The sequence below is a fragment of the Pyrus communis genome, chromosome 6 (genome assembly GCF_963583255.1).
Source record: "Pyrus communis chromosome 6, drPyrComm1.1, whole genome shotgun sequence".
In the NCBI taxonomy this organism is placed as follows: domain Eukaryota; kingdom Viridiplantae; phylum Streptophyta; class Magnoliopsida; order Rosales; family Rosaceae; genus Pyrus; species Pyrus communis.
Window position 1 is genome coordinate 20,632,118 of NC_084808.1, and position 22,320 is coordinate 20,654,437.

The following is a 22,320-nucleotide window of genomic DNA, read 5'->3' on the forward strand; positions in this document are numbered from 1 at the left end:
TGAGACAAAAGTACAATTCTGGTGCTTTCTCCCATGTTTGTAGATTCTGCAATCCCTCATGGGAAACATATACATTGAAAGGACAATCATCATCGTCATCAAATGTGTTCGCCAACCATTTCGGTTGAACAAGCACAAGGTTAACAAAGAAAATAACCTATGCAGTTCCTGACCATGATTATTATCCGAAACTAGAATTTGAAGTTCAACCAAGAAGATAATAAGATGTCAGAGATTTAAAACTACAGGCAACCTCCTTTTTATTTATTTCATCAAAGAAATTTCCAAAGAGAAAGAGAATGGAGAGGTGTGCCCTTCCATCCAAGAAGCAGGCATTTCCCATCCATATTGAGCGTGCAAGAATTTCCGTACGGAAAATTCTTAAGAATCAGGTCTGCTTGGTACAACGACGATGAACTCAATTCTATCTCCACCATTCCATACCGCGCAAAAAATGCCCTCCAAACATCAATTTTCACATTTCGGATATTCCTTTCCTCTCCTTCATTTGCCACAATATTTCTAATTCCTGTCCCAAAGTACATTGATTCCAAAATACTTCTGTTTGGATCATCTCGTTGGATGCAAGTTTCCAAGCAGTCAAAGAACGCAGCGAAGTAGAAAAGGGCGTCGATAAAGCGAGTTACAAAGACTGGCGAGTTGTGATTTGCCTCAACTTCAGTGACCACAGTTACACATGGACGGATGTTTTTTATCACCTTCATTGCAGATTCGAGTCGATCTGGTTTTGAAACCATGCTCCTCAGCGCAAATTCAGAGTAGACCACAACTGTTTCTTCAGAATCTAGCTCGAACATGTCTTCTTTGAGATCTAGCATGTCTTCTACCATCACTATTTTAAAACAAAAGGGTAAGTTCATGGTTTGTGCAAAACTCCCCAACCTCTTACCTGTTTCCTCAACCGATTCTCTACAAGTAGTTCCAACAGCACTTATCTTGAGAAGCTCAAGCAGACAATCACAACGCGATGCTAAGGCTTGCATCAGACCTGTCCACTGCACCCCATTCCGGATTTCCAGATCAATCACATGCACCTTCTTAGCCTCAGCCACATTTTCCACAATGGCTTGAATTCCAGCAAATTGTACGACTTGCCCAAAGGGAAGCTTGATTTGACATGCCAGGGTGGTATCATTAGGAATCTTCATTGCCCTATCAACATCAAATGACTGCTTGTTCCCCAAAACTTTTGGTGCGACTCTTCCAGTTTCTCGATCAATCTTCTCCCGGAGAGCTTCAGAAAAAAAGTGAACCACTCGTTCAACTGGATTCCCGGTACTGGAAGAACGTGAATCACAACGTTTAAGCAAATTCCCAGCACGCTCATACTGCTGATAACCTACTTTCTCTGCAGAAGCAAGAAGGAACTCAACAAGCTCCACGTCTCTAGCTTCCTCATCTGACAGGCCCGAAAAGGAGGATCCAAACGGATGGCTCAGCATGGAGGGAACATCAGACACTTGAGAATAAGTCTGAATGAACCTTGCTCCTGCCACCCTCATGATTTCTTCAGTTGAAAGCTTCCTGCCTGTAGCCACCTGATCTGTGCACGCGTTGTAGTTGCTTGACTCAAAATTTCTTTCTCCATTCAACCGCTTAAACCCACTGCCATAGCTGTTCAAGAGATCAAGCCCTGCCAACGAGGAGAAAGGGTCTCGCTTCTCTTTCTTTGGTTCAACATGTGGAACCAAATTCGGGATGTCTTCGAGCTTTGCAATCTTCCCTAAGCACGCTTGGAATGGCATCGAGAGAGGATCAACCTGCATGGCATCATACAGTCCATAGTATGAAATCAGTGGCTGCTGCTGTTCTTCTTGTTGATACTTGGGAAACAAGTTTCCTCCAGAGGAGTAGTCATTTCCATAGAATCCATGATCCGAATCAACGGAACCAAATTCCCCCAACTTCCCCCATTCCTCTGCTCCAAACAAATTCACTTGTTTCCCCACATTGTTCTCCGCTTCCATGCCATCAAAACCTTTCTCAGTTGAGCTGAATATATCATGAACTCCACCGAAATTGAAATCCCCGAAAGAAAACATAGCATTCGTCATCACGAAAACTCACGATTTAGGCTCTCAATTCTTGTTGGTAAAAGCACTTTTTAATTGCAAACATGAACACATTAAAGATGGTCTGAGTTTCTTATTCCTAGTTCCTTACTTATGAAAGCATCATTATAAATTTAATACTACCCAGTTTTGACAGAGTCCTATATCGCATGGAAATCAAGGGCAGAACAACGACATTGATGTTTTTTATGGTATCAATATGGCCTGCATCCCAAAGTCCAAATATATGAATGCCATTTGTCCAACCAACAGATGTAAATTTAATATACATAATTCTCAACAAGGCGTTGATGTATAAACCCTAATTTTTAAAGAACAACGCTAACGTCACCTCCTTGTCCAACCATTTGTGATTATTGACATGTTTTGAAACTTAAAAGTGAAAAAAATTCATCCTCGTTCAATTTTTTAATCATTATTGAATATATGTTGAAAATGGATCCCATATTGACGAAATTAGGGATTTTGCATGGGGCTTATAAGTAAGTTAGGCTGCTCCCTATATTGCTAATTGGTTTTATGGTGAAACCCTCAACTTTTTTCAATATCTCTTCAAAAAAAAAAAAAAAAACAAATTTTCAAGATTCATGATGTATAAACCCTAATATCCAAATGTCAGTATTGCATCCACCCTGTAGCACATCTCGTTCACCCACTTGTGATTAACGGAATTTAACCGCGCAAATTTCATAATTGATCTTTCATTTTCTTAACCATCATTTATAAATCATATATGTATCAAGTCTGAAATGTTAAGGATTCAAACAAACTTAAGCCTCGTTGATGTATAAACCCTAATAATTAAAACAAATTCTGAAGAAAGTTCCCCAACAATGCATATTAAGAAGTTCAGCCAAGAATGAGACAAACAAAAAATACGTAGAATATATAAGCAAACGCGCGAACAGATAAAGAGGTAATTAAGGTAGCGTGGGATTTGGGAGCTTACAATGCAGCTTGCACACTGCTGTATTTCTTAGAACAACTCCAATAGTGGGTTAAAAACCAAAGTAACCCCCAAAATTTCTCCCCAAACCCACTCCAACCCAAGGAGAAATTTTGGGCTAAATGCTAAACCAATGTCAAATTCCCCCCAAAATTTAGCCCAGAAATCGGAGTGGACTCCACCCAATATTTATCGGAATTTAAATTTTTTTAGATTAAAATGTTCATAAAATTAATTTACGATAGTCTACATATTTATTTTTTTTTTAAATTTAATCTAACAAAAAAAATAGCCTAAGTTCATTCTTTAATAATCTCAGGCTAAAACGATTGGAGCAGAAAAACTATTTCTGGGCTAAAAGCTAAATTTTTCGGGCTAAAAAATTTGACTTTTAACTCAACCATTAGAGATGGTCTTAACGGAAATAACTAAGGAGGCTCTGAGAGCAACATCTGACACAAGTTGGATGATTAGCGTTTGTATATTTCATCTGTCGTTGGCTGGCAACAGTGCCTTGTCGGGTCCGAGATGAGAGCAACAGCGACCGATTTGCGCTGACGATTAGTCGCTGGTGCAACTGCTGACCATGGCCGGCAAGCAACTTAAAGACCTACGTTATAGTAAGCAATCAATAAAATTTTCCTTTATAATTTGGAGAAAATTTCAATTTTAGTTTACAGATTGTTGCTATTTAAAAACAATAGTTTAATTTTATCAATTTTTTTACAAAAGTAAAACGTGTGTGACATACGAACAAGCCTCACAATTGCTTCATAAAAAGTTGATCAAATAAAATCATCATCCATAAATTTCAAAATCAATATATTATATGAATTAAATCGCGACAACTAATAATTACGAACCAATCGGCCTAAATACAGAGCCCAGCCTCCTACATTGGCCTCTAAAGTAAGAAACTTCAAAACTGGCCCAAGTTTCTAATGCCATGTTTGTAAGTAGAGCACAAACTTTTCTTAAGCTAATTAAACTATTTCTTTTCAGAAGATAAATAACCTAAACATGGATTAGGAGCTCAAATGAGAATAAGACTGGACCTATTCATAAGCAGGCTTTTGACATGGATTAAGGCCCAGTAAAGATTAAGGCCCAATATACCTAACAACCACGACCCCCAATCATATTCTGACACCTCAGAAATCATGCAGCAGTCGACGTGGCATAGACCCAACAAATATCGTGTAAACACCGCCCGGTTCTCTCTTTCCTCTCCGCTTCGTATTTGTATTCCGTATATAATTTGTTCATTTAATTCAACCGGGAGAGGTGGTGGTGGTGGCGGTGGAGGCAGTGGATCGGATCGGATCGGATCGGATCGGTGCGGATCGGACCGGACGGCGATGGCGGAGGACAAGTACAACCGGAAGAACCCGGCGGTGAAGCGGATTTTGCAGGAGGTTAAGGAGATGCAATCCAAACCCTCCGATGATTTCATGAGCCTCCCCCTCGAGGTTTCTTACTTTTCCCGATGATTTTGCAAATTCAGATTATTGATCTTGTAGTTTTTTCTGTTTAATTCACTTTGTTGGTGAGATTTGAATTTGATACCCGAATTTTGATTTTAAATATTGGGGGCTCGAGCTGAATTTTGATTTTTGTTTCCTTTTTTCTCTTTCTAAATTTCAATTGGGTTTCAATTTTAGGGATATTTTGAAATTGGGGATATTGTTTGGACTAGATGCTATTTAGCTGATTAGCGTTTGTTTGCAGGAGAATATATTTGACTGGCAATTTGCAATCAGAGGCCCTAGTGACACCGAATTCGAAGGTGGAATTTACCATGGGCGGATTCAGTTGCCGGCGGAGTACCCGTTCAAACCCCCTTCATTCATGTTGCTGACGGTAATGTGTTGTGCATTTTTGAGGTTAATGGGCTTGTTTGCTGGTTGGATTAGTATTTTCTGTCATGATGTGTTGACTTGTTTACTTCACTTGCAGCCAAATGGTCGCTTCGAAACCCAAACCAAGATTTGCTTGAGCATATCGAATCATCATCCCGAGCACTGGCAGCCATCATGGAGCGGTAAATTCCACTCTTTCTTAGATTGTGTGTGCTAGTGTATGGTTATGCAGAGAAAATGTCTCAAGAGCTATAAAATGTTCCAATATGCTTTTTCTAAGCTGCATCCAATTGCTTAGACCAAAACAAACTCGTAACATTGTATAGATACGCCACTAAATCATGGTTGGCTTGAAATGGAGTTGGAACTGGACTTGCATAGTCCGATGACCATATCACTATGGTGTTCCGTGTTTTGGACTTTTCCCATTTGTATTCTTCATGTGTGTCTATTCAATTATTGACATTTTAAGCGGTATTGAGAACACAGTCTGTGTGCTGATGTGATGTGAAACACAACTGAAATTTGAGTTGATTCCTCGGTGATTGACATTTTATGCTCATCTTGCTAATGTACTGTGTCTCTTGGCAGTGCGGACTGCTTTAGTTGCACTTATTGCATTCATGCCTACCAACCCAAATGGTGCGTTAGGTTCACTGGAATATAAGAAGGAAGAAAGGCGTGCCCTGGCTATCAAATCTCGTGCAGCAGCCCCAAGATATGGCACTGATGAACGCCAGAAGTTAATGGACGAGGTAAAATATCCGCTGAAAGTTTCGTTGCAATTACACAATTGAAGATCTCATGGCAGAAACTTGCTAATGGGTAATATTAATTTCACAGATTCATGAATATATGCTGAGCAAGGCACCCCCTGTTCCTCAATTGAGCCCCTCCCAGGCTTCGGAAGAGCATCCTTCAAACAAGGAAGGCAATGTTCAGGAGAGTTCCGCAAGCGCTGGATCCACACCCGCTGAGGAAACTGCTGGGGAAGGGCCTGCAAACCCAACAACAGGAGACAGGATTGTCGAAGAAGTTCAGGAAGCCCCTCTGAATGCTAACCCTGCCCCTGTAGCAGCGAGGGCGGTGAATGAAGCTCCTTCCACTGGATCAAGTCAGCTGCTACAAAGGCCAGAAGTTAAAGTACACAAACCAGCTGACGATCGCTTGTTCACATGGGCTGCTGTTGGACTTACCATCGCAATCATGGTTCTTCTATTTAAGAAGTTTATGAAATCCGGCGGACACGGTGCTGTTTTCATGGACGGATCATAGATTTAGTAACGATTCGAGCTGCCTTTGTAACAGAATATGCGTATATCTTATATGGTAGTTAAAAGACATCTGTTTAAAGTTCTACATATATTTGAAGTGTTTGTGATCCATTATGATCATCTAAAATGTACACAGTTGTAATTAAACGTAAAATGTTTTGCATTCGTGAGCTTTGTCATCCCAGAAACATTTTCCATGTCAACAAATCGTTATGTGCGTATATAAATGTGTCGGTTTGATTCTCAATTTGATAGCCAGAAATAAAGACCCCCTGTTTTCCTCCTCTTATGCACTTTAGTTTATTCATATGCGTTGTTTTCGTTTGATATTCAATCAGATGGCCAGAAATAAAGATACCCCGTTTACCTCCTCTTATGCACTTTAGTTTATTCATATGCGTTGTTTTCGTTTGATATTCAATTAGATGACCAAAAATAAAGATGCGAAGAAGAAAAAGATGGATGCTTGTCATTACTCTAATTTTAATTCATTATCCATGCACTAAGAATGGTCTTATTCAAACATGTTCCCCTCGCGCCAAAATTAGCATAAGCCGTAAGTTTTTCCATCTTGAATTCAACCTGCTCATTAAGCAGTGAAATATTCCATCCCAAGTCAACAACTTCTCCATAAACAGAAACTTTTCGATTGAGACGGGAAAACACGGGATCGAACAATGTGATCTCTCATCGTAGCACCGAAGCATCTGTTCTTTCATATAACTAACTATTCTACTTAGTTATACTTGCAGCATAATTTCCTATTCTAACAACATTAGTGATCAGAAAATAAATTGGAAAGTGACGATGCCACTACGCCATTCCATGACCGGTTTCAGGGTGCATGACTTCAAAATGATGAGTTATCCGTTGTCCAGCTTCTAGCAACCTATATCGAACATATTAGTTGGTTCAAGATGATGTGCAGGAGGAGATGGTATCAGCAGGTAATTAGAGGCTGCATCTTTTCGTGTATTGCCCTGTAACACTGGAGACTGCACAGGGGAAGCTTCGACTTGGAATCCCGATACTTGTATGCATTCGTGCAATTTGGACCCGCACATTTTTCGCGTGGGGGAGGATAGCTAAATAAAACAAACCATCTAAGTTATAAAATTTGTCAATCTCAAGAAGAAAACGCAAGATTAAAAACAGAGAACTGGGGCTGGTAAAGAAGAAAGCAAATGCTGTACCTGCAAGGCACTGGACTGAAAATACTAGGCAGACCAATATCATCAGAAAATGTAACGGTGGTTCCATTAGGACCGACAACCCATCGGACAGTGTTTGGTGCCAGTGTGACAGGACAGCCGGTCCTCCCCTGCATAATATTATAGTTAATACTGCATGAGAATAAATGCGAAGGGCCACAAGAAAAAGGAAGAAGACTGAAAAATGTTTAATAATCTCTCAAAGACCTTATTCAATTCGTCCCTTTGCTGCTTCAGTTTTTCTTCCTTCTTCTTCTTGGAATCTTGACCCAGTATTCTTCTGATTGCCCCAGCCTAAAAATTAGAGGTGAGACTGTTTCTACATTTTCCACCTGAGTTAATATTATAAAGCGTGATATAAAGGCCAAACCTCAGCTTCCCTAGCTGCATTCTCTAACTTCACTTTCCGTCTCTGTGCAGCCTCAGCTTTCTTTAATTGCCGTTCCACTTCAGACAGTTTATCCTTCTTGCCTGTGGTCAACCAGCCAACAGAAAAACTGAAAACAAGTTCAGTACGGGTGTGCATATGAATATAATCAGAATTATGCAACAGACACGGAAAGAATATGCGCACTTTTAGATGGGACAGAAAGCAAATCACTTGCAATGTCAAGAAAACCTGAACCAGGTAAAATATCTTTTCCAGGCTGGAAGGCCCGGTTACGTGTAGTGAGGGTTGATTCTTTCCGCCCTTCTAGAAGTAGACTAAGAGATCCTGTTTTCAGCTTCTTCCCATTTGGTTCAGGTTCATCATCAGATGTTAATTCTTCTTCATCGTCTTCTCCCAAATAGTCTTTATCCTCGTGCATTTTTTCTGATCTTGACCTATATTTACTAGCTGTTCCTAGCCTTGATGGCTTATACCCTCCGCCATCATCTCCATGAAAGTGAACGTCCATTTGAATTCTCTCTGAACGAGCAACCTTAGATGCACTTAGTCTTCCAAGGAATCGGATTTCTTCATCTTCATCGTCATCTTCATTAAATCCAGCATCCAAGGCGCTTCTCTTAGGAGCCCGCTTGCTTTTCCGAACTGGCTCATTGACCCCACCTCCACCTGCATCATCCTGCATCAATAATGTTATGATACACGGCATTGTTATAATGTAATCATGAACAAATCAAACAAATCTTTCCATAAAAATGGGGGTAACTTTTGAAACCAAATAGCAACCACTGAACTAGAAACTTTTCAAAGATTTCCTGGTCATTACAGTTGTGATTACACAGAATTAAAAGAATAATCATTGGAAAAATCATACAGGGTGACAAATAAATTCCACCGTACAGGTCGTACAAAATGAGACAACAATTGCAATAGTAACGAGAATCAGGGTGAGGTACCTGAGCAAGGGGATTCAGTTGGGGTGTGAAGGCATCTAAAGAGCTTGAAGATTTAGCAGCAGACGAGCCAACACCATTGCCAACATCTGCTATATACTTGGTGTTGAGTGTACGAGTAACACCTCCAAACTTAAGCTTTAACTTCTTCGGGTTGTTCTTACTTCCCAATCCATCAGGATGCACTATTTTCTTCTTATTATTCTGATTCCCATCAATGGTTCCTTTGCCAATAGGGATATTATAGCTGAGTGAAAATGTCGGTGGATTTAACCGAGGTTTATGTGATACGATACTCCTCTTCTTCCTGACAATGCAACCTCCAGGCGAAAACCCAGCACCACCGAAGCTTTCCATCTATGCCGAAACAGTTGCAGTTCTTTTTATGATACCTAACATTCAGAAAACAAGGGGTGGAAGATCAACACAATTTGATTATTTTACAAACCCCACAGTGAACCTGAAGATTATAATACCAAGTCCCTCAGTAAGAACTAAATCACGATGAGCCTATGAATCTAATAGCGCCAGCAAGTTGCATGAAAGAAACCAAGTCCCCTAGGGCATGTCTGGGACTGCTTCTTAGAGGACTAAAAGTGTTTGACTATGTTTGTCATAAAAACTTAAACGTGCTTCTAGGTCATTGAAGCACTTTTTCCACGTGCTTAATCACGAGGCTCTCGATTTTTTTTATAAATTTAATGTATTTCTAATAAAATCACTTCTACCAAAAACGCTTATGAGCCCTACAGAAGCACTCCCAAACGGATGAATACACCAGTGATACTGATTAGTATACCAGAAATAGAAAAACAGCACCAAACGGTCCAAACTGAAGCTTAAAGATTTTCATTGCCTTGGTCTCCCTATGGATTTTTTTAGTTTTTGGAGACAACATTAACTGTAAGAACAAACCAGTTGGAGTACATTTTCCTCCTTTCACCTATTTCCTATTTTCTGAGCAACCAAACAGAAAATTAAGGCCCCACTAACGTCCAGTACTCTAATTCACCATAAAACTAACAAAAGAAAAAACAAGAAAGTGCCTCCCAACATTTTGGCTTCTTTTCTTGAATCCTGAGTTGGTATTTCAGATTTTCCGTGGAAACAAACAGAGAACAAGAAAATAAAAGAAAAGAAAAATGCGGAAACTGGAAATTAAAAAAGCGAAGTCAAAAGCACATACTTACCTTGAAGAAGTCAGGGAGCAGGCGGAAGCACAGTGATGGAAGAGCCAGGAGAAACCCTAACCCTAACGGGGGGAAATGGAAACGAAAGGTTGGAGAAGTAAATGCAGTGAGTGAGAGTGAGAGAGTAGTGGGATTATGGCATTTTGAGAATGGTCTTGATTTGGTAAAGCATGAAAGTGGATTATTTTTCTTTCCTTTTTTTTTAAAAAAAAAAATAATGAAAATGGTTTAAAAGTTTTGAGTTGTAACGATAAAGATAAAATAAATAGTATCAGAATTAAATTTTTAATGCAAAAATATGATTTTTCGTTAAAATAAACAGTATTGATAGCTTTTGTTAAATTTTTTTTTATTTTATTTTTTTTCTTCTTCGTATACTTAGCACAGCTTTTTATGCAGTTGTTTTTTATTAGGTGTTTTTGTCCGCACCTTTTTTTTATATTTTATAGATTTTTTTAATTTTTAATCATCAAATTAAGTAAATTAAAAAATCAAAACATAAAAATGTAATATTTTTTAATTTTTAATTATCAGATCAAATAAAATAATCAAAATCAAAACATAAAAATTAACGGAACATGTGTAAGAAGGAACGAAAAAATATATGGGTAGCGCCTTCTTTTTAATTGGTGTACGAAACCAGTCGTAGCCTTGGGAATATGGCTCAAGCGGTCAAGCTCAATACATGAGGTGGGGTATGAATTTTTTAAAAAAATTTATACGGTATATATATATATACACACACAAAATGGGGTGGGGTATGAATTAGTGACAAACTCGTTATTTACGAAATTTAAACTTAAAATTATTTATTTATAAGTAAAGAAAAATATCACTAGACCATAATACTAAATGATAATGCTTCTTCAACTTTGATGTCATGCAAGATATTGACCTTGACGGTTCAAAGCCAAAGCACTGCTTACCTTGATTAGACACAGAAAAACGTACTAGTTTTTGTAAATTTCGACATACGTAAGTTAGTTAACTCATGCGTGTCTTGTGCGTTCAACTTAGAATCCAATTTTCCATAGTTAATATTAGTTTTGAATATTTCTCGAATCAAAGCTACAGACTAGCTGTTTCCATTTTTTTTATATTATTTAGCCTTGTTCATGAAGAAGTTTTCTTGTAAATAATTTATTTTTTTAATTTTGTGTCTCAATTGCCTATTTTCAAAAGGACAATTTTTGTTCGTGTTTATAACATTAATATTTCTTGTAAGGAGCTTATAACTCAAATGGTTAAATATTCTTATGTGAGCATCCCAGATCTTTCATACAGTTCCTCCTCCCTTATTATCGAATATCAACAAAAAAAGAAGAAGATGTAGATAGACAGATGGGAACCTTAACGAAAAGCTCACGATTAAGCCACATCAATATTTTATATTATTTTTTTATAGAAATAATAAAACAAAAAGTAATCGGAATATAAAATGTTGTCGTAGCTTAATCGTGATCACACAAACAGAAAGACACGGAGAAAGTATGGAAATGAGAGGGCACACAATCCACCTCCTTCTCAAAAGTACAACTCTCCCTTTTTTTCACTTGCTCTACGAACATCACTCCCTACTTTTCTAATAAGAGAGGTGTACAATCGTAATAGACCTTTTTAAGAGTGCTAAAAATAGTTTTCTTCAAAATTTATATCCTTAAATAATCAAATATATGTGGATTCAATGAACTGATTAATATTATTAAAATCTCATGAAACATCAACCACAAAATTTAAATACTCCAAATCCTTTGGTTTGAGATCCCATATTCAAACACATTCTTTCAAGTTTCAAATCCCTACCCCCAAACGAATGTGATACAGATTAAAGTGAATTTGCATAATAGCATATATACAAGTAAATCCTATAGGCTAGGTGTAATGCTTCTCAAAAAATAAAGACAAATAATACATGCTACGGTACAAAAATGTAAGCTTTAATTTATATATTCCTACATCTCTACTCTTATCAATTTGCTAGCTATGTAATGTTTTTCTTGTACAACAAGAAACAGCACAAAACAAATGGGAAGGAACTGAAGATATATATATATATATATATAGAGAGAGAGAGAGAGAGAGAGAGCGAGAGAGAGAGAGAGAGAGAGAGATCATGATCAATTGATCATCACTTGATCAAGGAAGCAATGGCAAGGCAATTGCTGGCCATTTTACGAAGTTTGTCATCGTAATCACCCAGCGGAGATTGCTCTCCTTCAAACCCATCCCCACACGTCACAGCATCGGTCACCACCCCGCTAAGCATGCTATTAATCGTGCCAATGTCGTGGCTCTGGATTGCATCAATGGCGCTCTGAAGGCCGTCCAAGGCATCAGAGTACAAGTCCTTGCAATCACTGAGCGCAGCAATCGTTCCACGTGCAGTGTTAGGCATCGTCACAAGTTTTGAGGCTGCGGCTAGAGACATCTGGGCGTGTGCGGTGCAAGCCTTGATTGTCATCCCAAGAGCGGATACGGGGTCAACCTTGGGTGGTTGGAAAGGGGTCAGGGATAAGATGCAAAGATCAGGGTAGTCGGTGTTTTTGCATAGTTCTTGGATCGCCGGGTTAGGTGGGGTTGATGATGAGGCCGTGTTAAGAACAAAAGGCTGCGCAAAGAGGTTTCCGCGTGGGCTGTCAGAAGAACGGCGAAGAAAGGATGAGGAGGAAGATGGAGAAATTGAATTGCCAGCAGGGGGTGATGCTTGTGGAGGCTGTGAAGGAGGGTTTGGGGAGGGAGTTGGGGCCGGAGTAGGACTACGGGTTGGTGGAGGGCCTGCTGGCCGCGACGAAGGGAAGACTTGACCCGGATGTGGCTTACTAGGAGGCACGGAAGCCTGCGAGTTAGGAGAACTTGGTGATGGAGAGAGAATAGTTAGGTACCTCAGTTTCAAATCCCGGGGCTTGCATACAGCTTGCGCGGAGTTAAAGCCGAAAATGAAGAAGAATAAGATGATGAGAGGCGTTTGAGTATAGCACCTTGGATCCATTGTTGTTTCTGAATTTGTTTGCAGGGTTGGTGGAAGGAACTAGAAGAGAAGAAAATGAAAGAATGGGAGGCTTTTGAAACAAGATAATAACCACTGTGTGTGTTTGGTGAATAATGCCTTAGTTTGCGGATTGTTTGGCTATCAATGGAATTTAACTTAACACATTATTTGTATTCACAGTTTTGGCTTTCAAATCAGGGGACTAGAATTCAATCTCCCATAATAGGTGGATGCTCTCTCTCTCTCTCTCTCTCTCTCTCTCTCTCTCTCTCTCTCTCTCTACTCGGCTATTTTGTGCACTGCATACCTTATAAAAGAAGAGCTTAAGCTCCTTTTTGTTGTTACATTGAAGGGAATCGAACCTGGCCGACCCTAACCCTAATATACTACCCCGAACCCTGGCCGATCCTAATCCTAACCCTAACCCTAACCCTTTACTTTTCCTTGTTCTTCACCACTTGAGCTAAACACAAGGTCAACTAGCTTAAGCTCTTCAACTAAAATAAAAAGATATTCAGTTTGGTGTGCATAGATAAATATAAAAAAAATCACAAAAAAAAAAAAAAAAAAAAAAAAAGGTGTCAAAACCACTATCCTGTTAATTTTACTGGATGTAGATTGCTGAACCTGAGAAACTTTAGTTAATCAGACCTTGAATTCTGGGAAGAAAATCAACATCTTGGACTACAACTTGAATTCACATTATATACGGTAGCAAATGCATATAATGTACCCGTATACGTACATCAAATTTGTCCAACTCCAACATACAGCAACAAACAGCTGAAACCATAAGTTAACTAGATCTTATTCAGATAAAAACTAAATCTTGTGCAAACCAAAAGGCTTGCAGGAAAGGAAAGGAAGCAATTGAAGCATTCTACTTATTTACCGAGCAGGCATTGAGGACAAAGGATTTAGTTGTCATGAGACTCATAGTGACTCTTGACGACAGTAACTGGGCACGAAGCATTATTTACGATATGGATGCTGACACTGCCCATTATAACCCTGCGAAAACAACAAGCACGTCGAAATCCAATCATAATCCTAAACATTGAATCCAAAGATACATACAGTCAACTAAAGGGGATTCCTTAGTTAGCTGGTTTGGGGTTGCTCAAATTGTTTTAAAAGCAGATTCTTAAAAAAGTTTGAATAATTTCCCATGGAAAAGAATGACATCCTCAACCAACTCCGCCACATGTACACAAAAATCCCAAAACACAAACAGAAATTCTAAGTCTGTTTTTAGCCAGTTAACTTGTAAATTTAGGAGACGTATCATAAAAAAATTTCAAAAACCACCCCTAAACTTACAATTCCTCTGTCCATTTTAATACACAAAGCTATTTTACACCAAAGGGGTGGAAAATTTGAATTATGCCACACAATTGGCCAACATAATAAATTGGTATCAAACTCGATTGTTATTCAGGGAGTCTAACCTATAACCTCCCACTTACTAAACCGTAGTACTAGTGACACAGCTTCTCTGTTCATTAAACTATCAAGTTAACTGCAACTTTTGCACGGTGCAATTCATTTCAAATTAAAATCGAAAACATGCTATGAATTACAATGTATATGAATATGTACCTCTGAATCTTGCCAAGGCCTCTGCTTCCAATAACAAGGAAGCTCAAGGGGGTCTTGTCAATAGCGTCAAGAATCTTCTCACGGGCATCGCCCCAGTAGATCTTCATCACCACGGTAACCTGCTCCAATCCAGCCCAATAATTATTAATTATCACACCACTTATTAGTTATCAATTTTTTTTAATCATATCATCAAAACATAGCTTAATTTGTATGATTCTTCAAGATTAATAATAATTAAAAGAAATCAATTTCTATACTCTAACCTCTTTCTGCGTCGCACCGTTGGCGATGTCGATGGTTTCAGCGTCAGGGTTCACTCCATACTTCTTCATAACGTTGGGATCAGAAAACTCCTTCACAGGAATCAAAGCTGCAAACAAGTCCATCGATTTATCAACTAATCACCATGCATGCACTCATAATCTCAAACAAAACCCACAAATCGAATTTAAAAACTAAACGCAAATTTTCCAAACTTGAAACAAAAGGTCTTGATCAGAGACCACCATAGTTTTATGTATTTTTCAGTTTTTTTTTAATCAGTGCTGAAAATTGAGTCACACTCATTACAAACAAAACCCAAAAATAAAAATCAAATGACAAAAGCAAGAGAGAAAGTTTAAATCTTGATCTATAAATAAATTTATAGAGAGAGAAGGCGAGAGGGGGAGGCGTACGTGAACCGGTGACGCCCCAGAGCTGCATCTCGCCCTGCTCGTAGTACTCTTCAGGCCGGACCACCACCAGGATAAGGTGATCGCCTTTCCGGGCAACGTTCTCGACAGCCCATTTCAGGGCTGCCCTGCTGCCCGGCGAGAAATCCATTGCCACTCCTACTCTCCTGTCTTCCATCTCTCTCTCTCTCTCTCTCTCTCTCTCTCTCTCTGGAAAGCTGGTCAGAAACAACACCGAAAGTTCGGAGTCCTGAGAAAGAAGAGCTCTCTAGTCTCTATGCAATGACCACCTTGAGGGAACTCGGGTACGTGTAACGATGTGATGGCTCCACTTGTAGTTTATGCTAGCCGTTGGATGGTTCTCTGTGTGGAGCTCCGAGAATTGGGAAGAGGCATCGGACGGTGGATGTTTTGGGGAAGTGATATTGTTTGTCTTTGCTTCGAATTATGAGAATAAGACACGATTGAGTAATGACAGTTGATAAGTTCAAATGGTTATGTGTCACTGTGTTGGGGATCGCGAGTGTTTCGCCCCAAAACGCGCGTGTTTCGCCCCAAAACGCGCGTAACTGAAACGACATGTCGTTTGCTTTAATGAGTTTCAAATGGAAGGCTTGATTCCGGCTTTTTTTTTACAAGAAAAACTAATAAAAATGATTTAAAAACTTTGAGTTTTAACAATAAAGATAAAATAAAGGGTAAAGTGAATAATACTATGATTGATATTTTTAGTGTAAAAATGTAATTTTTCGTTAAAGTGAACAGTATTATGAACTTTTCGTTAAAATTCCATTTTTTTAACAAGGTTGAGATTCAAAACAAAGACTGCAACCCGGGGATTTTCATAGTGTTCTAGAGCATTTAATATTCTAAATTTCCTTTGTTAATAAATAATAACCATTGTTTGTAAAACGAAGGAGGATTCTCTCTTTTTCTAATATCTCTTCTTCTTTTTCATCCTACTTGAACGATTATGATTAAACCACGTCACTATTTTATATTGATTTTTTATAAAGATAATAAGACAAAAGGCAAATTGTGAGAGAATGAGAGGAAAATGGATGAGAATAGGAGGGAAAGAAACCTATTCCTGAATCCTCAATTGTTTAGACTTGTCATTTAATTCTCTTTTAAGTTATTCAATTTAACGTACGGAATTATAATTGAATGTATAAAGGGAGAAAATGGTTCAGAAAAATCGCTTCTCAAATCATAATAGGCAAAATTGCTTGCATGTTGTTCATTTATTTCGTGTGAGAAACGTAAACGATCCATATTATGATTAATAAATAATGTCTAATTATTTGCATCTCGTTCTTTTACTTTATGTGAAAGATGTGATCCGCAAATCTAATAAATGTAAAAAAATCTTATAACGCATTATTCATTATTTATCATGTACATACAATCAATTCATATCATTATTAATTAATCATGATGTGTTGTGGTTTATCTAAGCCTGTAAATATGAACGCATCAACATGGTTTCTTGCTATTTGTTAATTTGTTTTCGGTTTTTCAAGCTACTTACTACAAGAATATGAGAAAAGCAAGAGCAGTAAGGAACCTTATGGCCATGTGCTTCAAGTTTCATGTGTTTAAGTCTGAACCGTTCATTTAAAAGTACTTCTAAAATAACTAAAAGTATTTTTTATGAAAATATTTTTGTAACTAATTCTTAATAAAAATGCAAGTGATTTTGAAAAAACACCTAAAACATGTGTTATGAGAGCGAGACTTTGATTTGTGATAATAGTCATAATTATGGTCTATGAATATGGATAACACTTGATTTTAATGACATGAGGTTTATTCTTTGAAATAACCAAGATCTAACCGCTACAAAATAGTATTACAACATTTAGTACCTCACGCGTCGTACCAGATAAACACGTGGTTTAGAGGATCCACACACGAACATTTCTCCCTCACTCCAGTCCTTCTGTATGAACCATAAGTTGGTGGCCTAATGGTAAATGAATGATTGCGAAGATTCTTTCAAACTAAAAACTGGAGGTCTCAGGTTCGAAACTCATTGCTAGTTTGGAAGCCAAACTTGTGGTCATGTGTGAGTGAGTTTCTCCAGTCTCCAGAATAAATGGATAACTGTGGCTTGTCACTAATAGTGCCCATTTAAAAAAAAAAAAAAAAATGTCCTTCCCCTTGAACTCAGAAGCTAGCCTGACCCGATCAAATCACAGATGTCATCGTAGCCGTCCATCTCAAAATATCCCGACGAAGAAAGTGGAAGAAGAGCCCCAGTAAACAAGTAAGCTCGATCCATTTCCAAAGCCAACTCCTCCCAGAGAATCTCTCTCCGTCGCTTTTTCGGTTTTTCCTGTTTTCGTTTTGTTTTCTTCGTAGCCAGAAAACGCAACTGCAAGTTTTTGTTTCAGCCCTCTCGTCTTCAGCGTAAGGGCGTTTGATTTGTGTCCTGCTTCGAAACGATGGCGTTTTGGTGGGCTCTGTTCGTCCTCGGATTCGCTTACGCCGTTTGTAGGTTCCTCTTGATGCTCATTCCCCACAACGTGCCTTCTATCGATGTCGATGCTTCTGACGGTACGCTGCTACCTCCCTCTCTCCCTCTCTTTCTCTCTCCAGATTGTGTGATTGATTGATTAATTGGACGTGGTTTGATCAATGGCAGTGTTGGATGACGGGAATCAGACGCAGGAGAACAGTTTCATATACGTGAGTTTATCAAAGATTTTTCGCCTTTTGATTGTATTTGTTATTAGAATTTGTAAAATTTTGTAAGCATTTGTCTCCAGTTCTTTGATTGTAGTTAATTTCTTCGCATTTATCGGTTAATCTGATGTAGTTATAGTTTTGGAAGTAATTAAATTGCTTGTAATTGCATTCAAATTTGTTTCCTTTTGCACTTATTCTTGTTGTTTGAGTTGTATTTAATGTGATTGTTTGAGGCATTCATTTGGTTAGCCTCCCATTGTGGTTTTACGGTGCAGGTACCTCCGAGGGGAAGGACACCACAAGCGGAGACCAAGGTGCAGTGCTATGAGCCTGCAACCATGAAATACTTGGGATATTTCCCTGCACTGACACCCGTTGAGGTTAGACATGTTATGCATGCTTGGATGTGGGGATTGGTCAATTGAATGTGTAGGGTGTTCTAATATTGTACTCCTCTTTCTTGAATTCTAAATGGGCAGATTATTGTTCCATTCAGTATTAAGTGATGAGCTTGATTTTGTGCCTGCATAGTGCATAATTTTGCATTTACAAACAAGTTCAAATGATAAAAGAGGTGGAGATCACCCGGATCAGAATATCACAAAATTGGTAAATTCCGCTTTGTTAATGTCAGGTCAAGAAGCGTGTAGCTCAAGCAAGAATGGCACAAAAATCATGGGCAAAGAGTAGCTTCAAGCAAAGACGCCAGTTTCTCCGGATTCTGCTGAAGTATATTATCGAACACCAAGAGCTTATATGTGAGTAAGTACTCTATTCAAATCTCCCTCTCTCTCTCTCTCTCTCTCTCTCTCTCTCTCTCATACATGGGTTCCACATGTACTGTGTTTTTATAAGAGATTAGTTTGTGTACTTACACACATAAATTTTGATTAGAATATCTTCACGTGATACGGGAAAGACCATGGTAGATGCGTCTCTAGGGGAAATAATGACAACATGTGAGAAGATCACTTGGCTTCTTTCAGAGGGTGAGCGTTGGCTAAAGCCTGAATACCGGTATTTTTTCTTCTGCTTTGTTTACATTTTCTATATATTATCTGATCTCCGTTAATTTGAGTAAGATAACAGTCTGCTGTGATAAATACCTTGTTGGCCATCTCCATCATGGTTTATTTAATTGCAGTATCAGTGATATACATTTCGCGATGTTTGCTGTCTTGAATGATATCAGTACAATCTAATTTTTTATGTTAATGTTGACTTCTTATACTGTACTCTTTTTTGGGCATTCACCTTATCACTAAATCAATTTTACCATTTCTATCCATTTTTTTGCTTTTTAACCCGTATAAGGAGCTTCTATCTTTATTTTTTTAATGGTTTTTAGGCAACATAGATTCACTTCCACCAATGGACATATAAATGTACTGTATTGTGATTATTGCTCATGAAAAAAATTTCAGATGTTGCGGAAGGTCAATGCTTCACAAGAGATCCAAAGTGGAATTCCATCCCCTTGGAGTTGTTGGTGCCATTGTGCCATGGAATTATCCTTTTCATAATATTTTTAATCCAATGTTGGCAGCAGTTTTTTCTGGAAACGGCATTGTGATTAAGGTAGTTGTTGTTAGAATGGCCACTGTTATTTTATTTAATCACTAGCTGCACTTTTGTACTTTTTGTTAGAAAGACAATTCACTTGTCTCTATATCCCTACCACCTTATTCCATTCGACTTGATGGTTGTGTAAACACCCCATATCTGTGTTAGCTATTATTCGTTGCTGGGGATTTAGGCTATATATCATTAAAACCTGGTTCAGAAAAAAAGTATATATACATGGTTTATCTTCTAATGAATTGCTCTGAAGATTATTTGTTAATTTGACAGTTATATGCTTGTAATTGCAGGCTTCAGAACACGCAACCTGGTCTGGTTGTTTCTACCTCCGAATAATCCAATCAGCCCTTGCTGCTGTAGGAGCACCTGAAAATTTAGTTGACATTGTAACAGGGTATTGATTTTTTTTTTAGTTGGGAGTGGGGTTGTTAACTTCTCTAGTCTTGTTTAACTGTCTCCTTATGATCAAACTTTTTCTATCTCACTAGGTTTGCTGAAACTGGAGAAGCACTGGTGTCTTCTGTTGACAAGATAATATTTGTTGGATCGCCTGGTGTGGGTAAGATGGTATGTTCTTCTTTTGCCTGATCGGATGGATTTCCTGTTCTTGTTTAATTCCTAAAACAGGCTTCTCACTTCCAACTTTCACTTCTGCTATTTCTGCAGATAATGAGAAGGGCTGCTGAGAATCTTACACCAGTTACACTTGAACTTGGTGGAAAAGATGCATTCATTGTTTGTGAAGACGTGGATGTGGAACATGTATGGTTTTTTTCCTACCTCTGCATGTATTTCATCAGACATGAACATTTAATTGCCGATATTTTGGATTATAGTTTTTTGTATTCCTGAACACTGTTTAACCTAACTACTCAATTTAGGTTTCCCAAATTGCTGTGAGGGCAGTTCTTCAGTCAAGTGGACAGAACTGTGCTGGGGCTGAGAGATTCTATGTTCATGAGAAGATTTATTCTTCATTTGTCAGTCAAGTTTCCAAGATTGTAAAATCTGTTTCTGCTGTAAGTATGTCCCTTTCAGCATGTTTGGTATGAAAAAATGAATCTTTAGGTTGTTTTGCAACCGTTTTTTCTTTTTCGCGATTTCAATGAAGTTTGATTTCACAGTTAGCAGTTGCATCCACTACATATCCTTTTAATTCCAATGTCAGCCAGACGCAGACCCATCTTCCCAGGTTCTTAGTGATTACATAGGCTGGAATGGCCGGGAAAAAAATACTGAAAAATTATCCAGCTAGTTCTGTTGAGACAGTTATACAACGTATACTTATAGATGGGCCCAATAACAGCTGTGCATTCTATAATCTTGAATAACGTAAAGCATTCTGTTGAGATCAAGTAGCAGTTTTAAGAACTTAATGTTTAAAACTTATGATTCTATTATTTGGTCTTATTTGTAGGGCCCACCACTTACTGGAAAGTATGATATGGGAGCTATATGTTTGCAAGAGCACTCTGAAAGGCTTCAAAACCTTGTAAATGATGCCTTAGACAAAGGAGCAAAGTTTGTTGTTCGGGGAAGTGTTGGCCATATAGATGAAGGCGCAGTTGATCAGTTTTTCCCACCTACTGTCATTGAAAATGTAAACCACACGATGAAGTTGATGCAAGAGGAGGTATCTAAATTCGCGTGTTTGGTGGCATTTTCTGGTGCACCTTTCATCTCCAATTAGTTACATGGAGAAATGCCTTCTACATTTTTGCAGGCATTTGGACCAATCATGCCAATAATGAAATTTAACACTGATGAAGAGGCTGTCAAGCTTGCTAATGACTCAAAATATGGTCTTGGCTGCGCTGTTTTTTCTGGCAGCCAGCGTCGTGCAAAAGAGATAGCTTCCCAAATACACTGTGGAGTTGCTGCAATCAATGATTTTGCATCAACGTACATGTGTCAGGTAAATATTTTATCAGCTAGCAATTGATATTGTTTCAGTTTTCTTCCTTGTTATTTTCATTTTTGGTTGAAGGTGAAAGGTTTTCGTTATCATAAATCAGAGATCTCTTTGGTTGAAGTGTAAAAGTATCCTTGTTGCAACATAACTCGTTATGATTTTGTTCAACATGATGACATTGTTAATCCTATGATCTAAAGATGTCTCGTACTCTCGCGAATTTTCAGTCCCTGCCATTTGGTGGTGTGAAAGACAGTGGATTTGGAAGGTTTGCTGGTGTAGAAGGATTGCGAGCTTGTTGTCTTGTAAAATCAGTTGTCGAGGATAGATGGTGGCCATACATTAAGACCAAGATACCAAAGCCTATTCAGGTCAGATAACAAAATTGAACTGTAATGTCATCTCTCTCACACATTAAAACTACAAATCTGACTGATTTTCTTACTTGGCCAACAACAGTATCCCGTTGCGGAGAATGGCTTTGAATTCCAGGAATCCCTTGTTGAAGCACTCTACGGCATGAACATTTGGGACCGCTTGCGAGCATTGGTTAATGTTCTAAAGATCCTTACAGAGCAAAATTCTCCTGCTAACAATAAGAGAAGAGATGACTGAGCCTGGCACACGAGGATTGGAACATTTTCATGGGTTAGCAGAGTTACGAGATATCTCGGGTTTTGGTTTCCCGTTGAAATACATAATCACGGAGCATCAACCTAATCGCTTCCCCTTTTGTTTTGTTGGTTCTAATTTAGTCGCAGCGTGCATCTCTCCTAAGAATGTCTTGTTAAATCCATCTAAAGATATTCTGAATCGAATGCAGAAAAGGAACAATGAGTTTTGATTTTAATGCAGACTAAGGGTGTACTCTCGACAAACGGATTTTATCGGATTTCGTACTCTCTTTTTCTCCTTCCGCATTCTGCCCTTGTTTTTGGTCATAAGAAATTAAGAATG

The 22,320-nt window shown here is 38.4% G+C and overlaps 6 protein-coding genes across 6 annotated transcripts; 2 read left to right on the forward strand and 4 right to left on the reverse strand.

Moving 5' to 3' along the window:
- Window positions 1–272: 272 nt before the first annotated feature.
- On the reverse strand, window positions 273–2,075 carry LOC137736627 (DELLA protein RGL1-like). The gene has a single exon (XM_068475864.1). The coding sequence runs from the start codon at window positions 2,073–2,075 to the stop codon at window positions 273–275; it is 1,803 nt and encodes a 600-aa protein (XP_068331965.1).
- A 2,224-nt stretch (window positions 2,076–4,299) lies between these two features.
- Window positions 4,300–6,454, forward strand: LOC137737205 (ubiquitin-conjugating enzyme E2 32). The gene is made up of 5 exons (XM_068476616.1): window positions 4,300–4,508; window positions 4,768–4,899; window positions 4,996–5,080; window positions 5,490–5,653; window positions 5,742–6,454. The coding sequence occupies exons 1-5, from the start codon at window positions 4,398–4,400 to the stop codon at window positions 6,171–6,173; spliced, it is 924 nt and encodes a 307-aa protein (XP_068332717.1). The 5' UTR covers window positions 4,300–4,397; the 3' UTR covers window positions 6,174–6,454.
- Window positions 6,455–6,710: 256 nt separating this feature from the next.
- Window positions 6,711–10,019, reverse strand: LOC137738291 (uncharacterized). The gene is made up of 7 exons (XM_068477928.1): window positions 9,915–10,019; window positions 8,728–9,116; window positions 7,958–8,450; window positions 7,754–7,854; window positions 7,591–7,677; window positions 7,366–7,493; window positions 6,711–7,257 (listed from the first exon to the last, which is right to left on the reverse strand). The coding sequence occupies exons 2-7, from the start codon at window positions 9,079–9,081 to the stop codon at window positions 7,113–7,115; spliced, it is 1,308 nt and encodes a 435-aa protein (XP_068334029.1). The 5' UTR covers window positions 9,082–9,116; window positions 9,915–10,019; the 3' UTR covers window positions 6,711–7,112.
- Window positions 10,020–11,684: 1,665 nt separating this feature from the next.
- Window positions 11,685–12,903, reverse strand: LOC137736199 (pectinesterase inhibitor 10-like). The gene has a single exon (XM_068475521.1). The coding sequence runs from the start codon at window positions 12,901–12,903 to the stop codon at window positions 12,043–12,045; it is 861 nt and encodes a 286-aa protein (XP_068331622.1). The 3' UTR covers window positions 11,685–12,042.
- A 719-nt stretch (window positions 12,904–13,622) lies between these two features.
- On the reverse strand, window positions 13,623–15,426 carry LOC137738392 (universal stress protein PHOS32-like). The gene is made up of 4 exons (XM_068478027.1): window positions 15,183–15,426; window positions 14,769–14,875; window positions 14,503–14,621; window positions 13,623–13,914 (listed from the first exon to the last, which is right to left on the reverse strand). The coding sequence occupies exons 1-4, from the start codon at window positions 15,355–15,357 to the stop codon at window positions 13,821–13,823; spliced, it is 495 nt and encodes a 164-aa protein (XP_068334128.1). The 5' UTR covers window positions 15,358–15,426; the 3' UTR covers window positions 13,623–13,820.
- Window positions 15,427–17,394: 1,968 nt separating this feature from the next.
- Window positions 17,395–22,217, forward strand: LOC137737161 (aldehyde dehydrogenase 22A1-like). Its single transcript, XM_068476551.1, has 14 exons — window positions 17,395–17,738; window positions 17,827–17,870; window positions 18,146–18,250; window positions 18,505–18,632; window positions 18,765–18,887; window positions 19,295–19,448; window positions 19,742–19,845; window positions 19,940–20,018; window positions 20,118–20,213; window positions 20,333–20,470; window positions 20,869–21,084; window positions 21,175–21,366; window positions 21,591–21,734; window positions 21,823–22,217. The coding sequence occupies exons 1-14, from the start codon at window positions 17,627–17,629 to the stop codon at window positions 21,976–21,978; spliced, it is 1,791 nt and encodes a 596-aa protein (XP_068332652.1). The 5' UTR covers window positions 17,395–17,626; the 3' UTR covers window positions 21,979–22,217.
- The last annotated feature ends 103 nt before the right edge of the window (window positions 22,218–22,320 follow it).

Excerpts from the sequence above, each read along its gene's own strand:
- LOC137736199 (XM_068475521.1), bottom strand. The coding sequence starts at position 12,903 with ATGGATCCAAGGTGCTATACTCAAACGCCTCTCATCATCTTATTCTTC.
- LOC137737161 (XM_068476551.1), top strand. The coding sequence starts at position 17,627 with ATGGCGTTTTGGTGGGCTCTGTTCGTCCTCGGATTCGCTTACGCCGTT. Across the intron at positions 17,871-18,145 it reads AGGAGAACAGTTTCATATAC|GTACCTCCGAGGGGAAGGAC; the intron begins GTGAGTTTATCA and ends TTTACGGTGCAG. Across the intron at positions 18,633-18,764 it reads CACCAAGAGCTTATATGTGA|AATATCTTCACGTGATACGG; the intron begins GTAAGTACTCTA and ends AATTTTGATTAG.
- LOC137736627 (XM_068475864.1), bottom strand. The coding sequence starts at position 2,075 with ATGACGAATGCTATGTTTTCTTTCGGGGATTTCAATTTCGGTGGAGTT.
- LOC137738392 (XM_068478027.1), bottom strand. The coding sequence starts at position 15,357 with ATGGAAGACAGGAGAGTAGGAGTGGCAATGGATTTCTCGCCGGGCAGC. Across the intron at positions 14,876-15,182 it reads CTGGGGCGTCACCGGTTCAC|CTTTGATTCCTGTGAAGGAG; the intron begins GTACGCCTCCCC and ends ACTTGTTTGCAG. Across the intron at positions 13,915-14,502 it reads GGCCTTGGCAAGATTCAGAG|GGTTATAATGGGCAGTGTCA; the intron begins GTACATATTCAT and ends TTGTTTTCGCAG.
- LOC137738291 (XM_068477928.1), bottom strand. The coding sequence starts at position 9,081 with ATGGAAAGCTTCGGTGGTGCTGGGTTTTCGCCTGGAGGTTGCATTGTC. Across the intron at positions 8,451-8,727 it reads AACTGAATCCCCTTGCTCAG|GATGATGCAGGTGGAGGTGG; the intron begins GTACCTCACCCT and ends TTATTGATGCAG. Across the intron at positions 7,855-7,957 it reads GCTTTCTGTCCCATCTAAAA|GCAAGAAGGATAAACTGTCT; the intron begins GTGCGCATATTC and ends GGTTGACCACAG.
- LOC137737205 (XM_068476616.1), top strand. The coding sequence starts at position 4,398 with ATGGCGGAGGACAAGTACAACCGGAAGAACCCGGCGGTGAAGCGGATT. Across the intron at positions 5,081-5,489 it reads CTGGCAGCCATCATGGAGCG|TGCGGACTGCTTTAGTTGCA; the intron begins GTAAATTCCACT and ends GTCTCTTGGCAG. Across the intron at positions 5,654-5,741 it reads GCCAGAAGTTAATGGACGAG|ATTCATGAATATATGCTGAG; the intron begins GTAAAATATCCG and ends TTAATTTCACAG.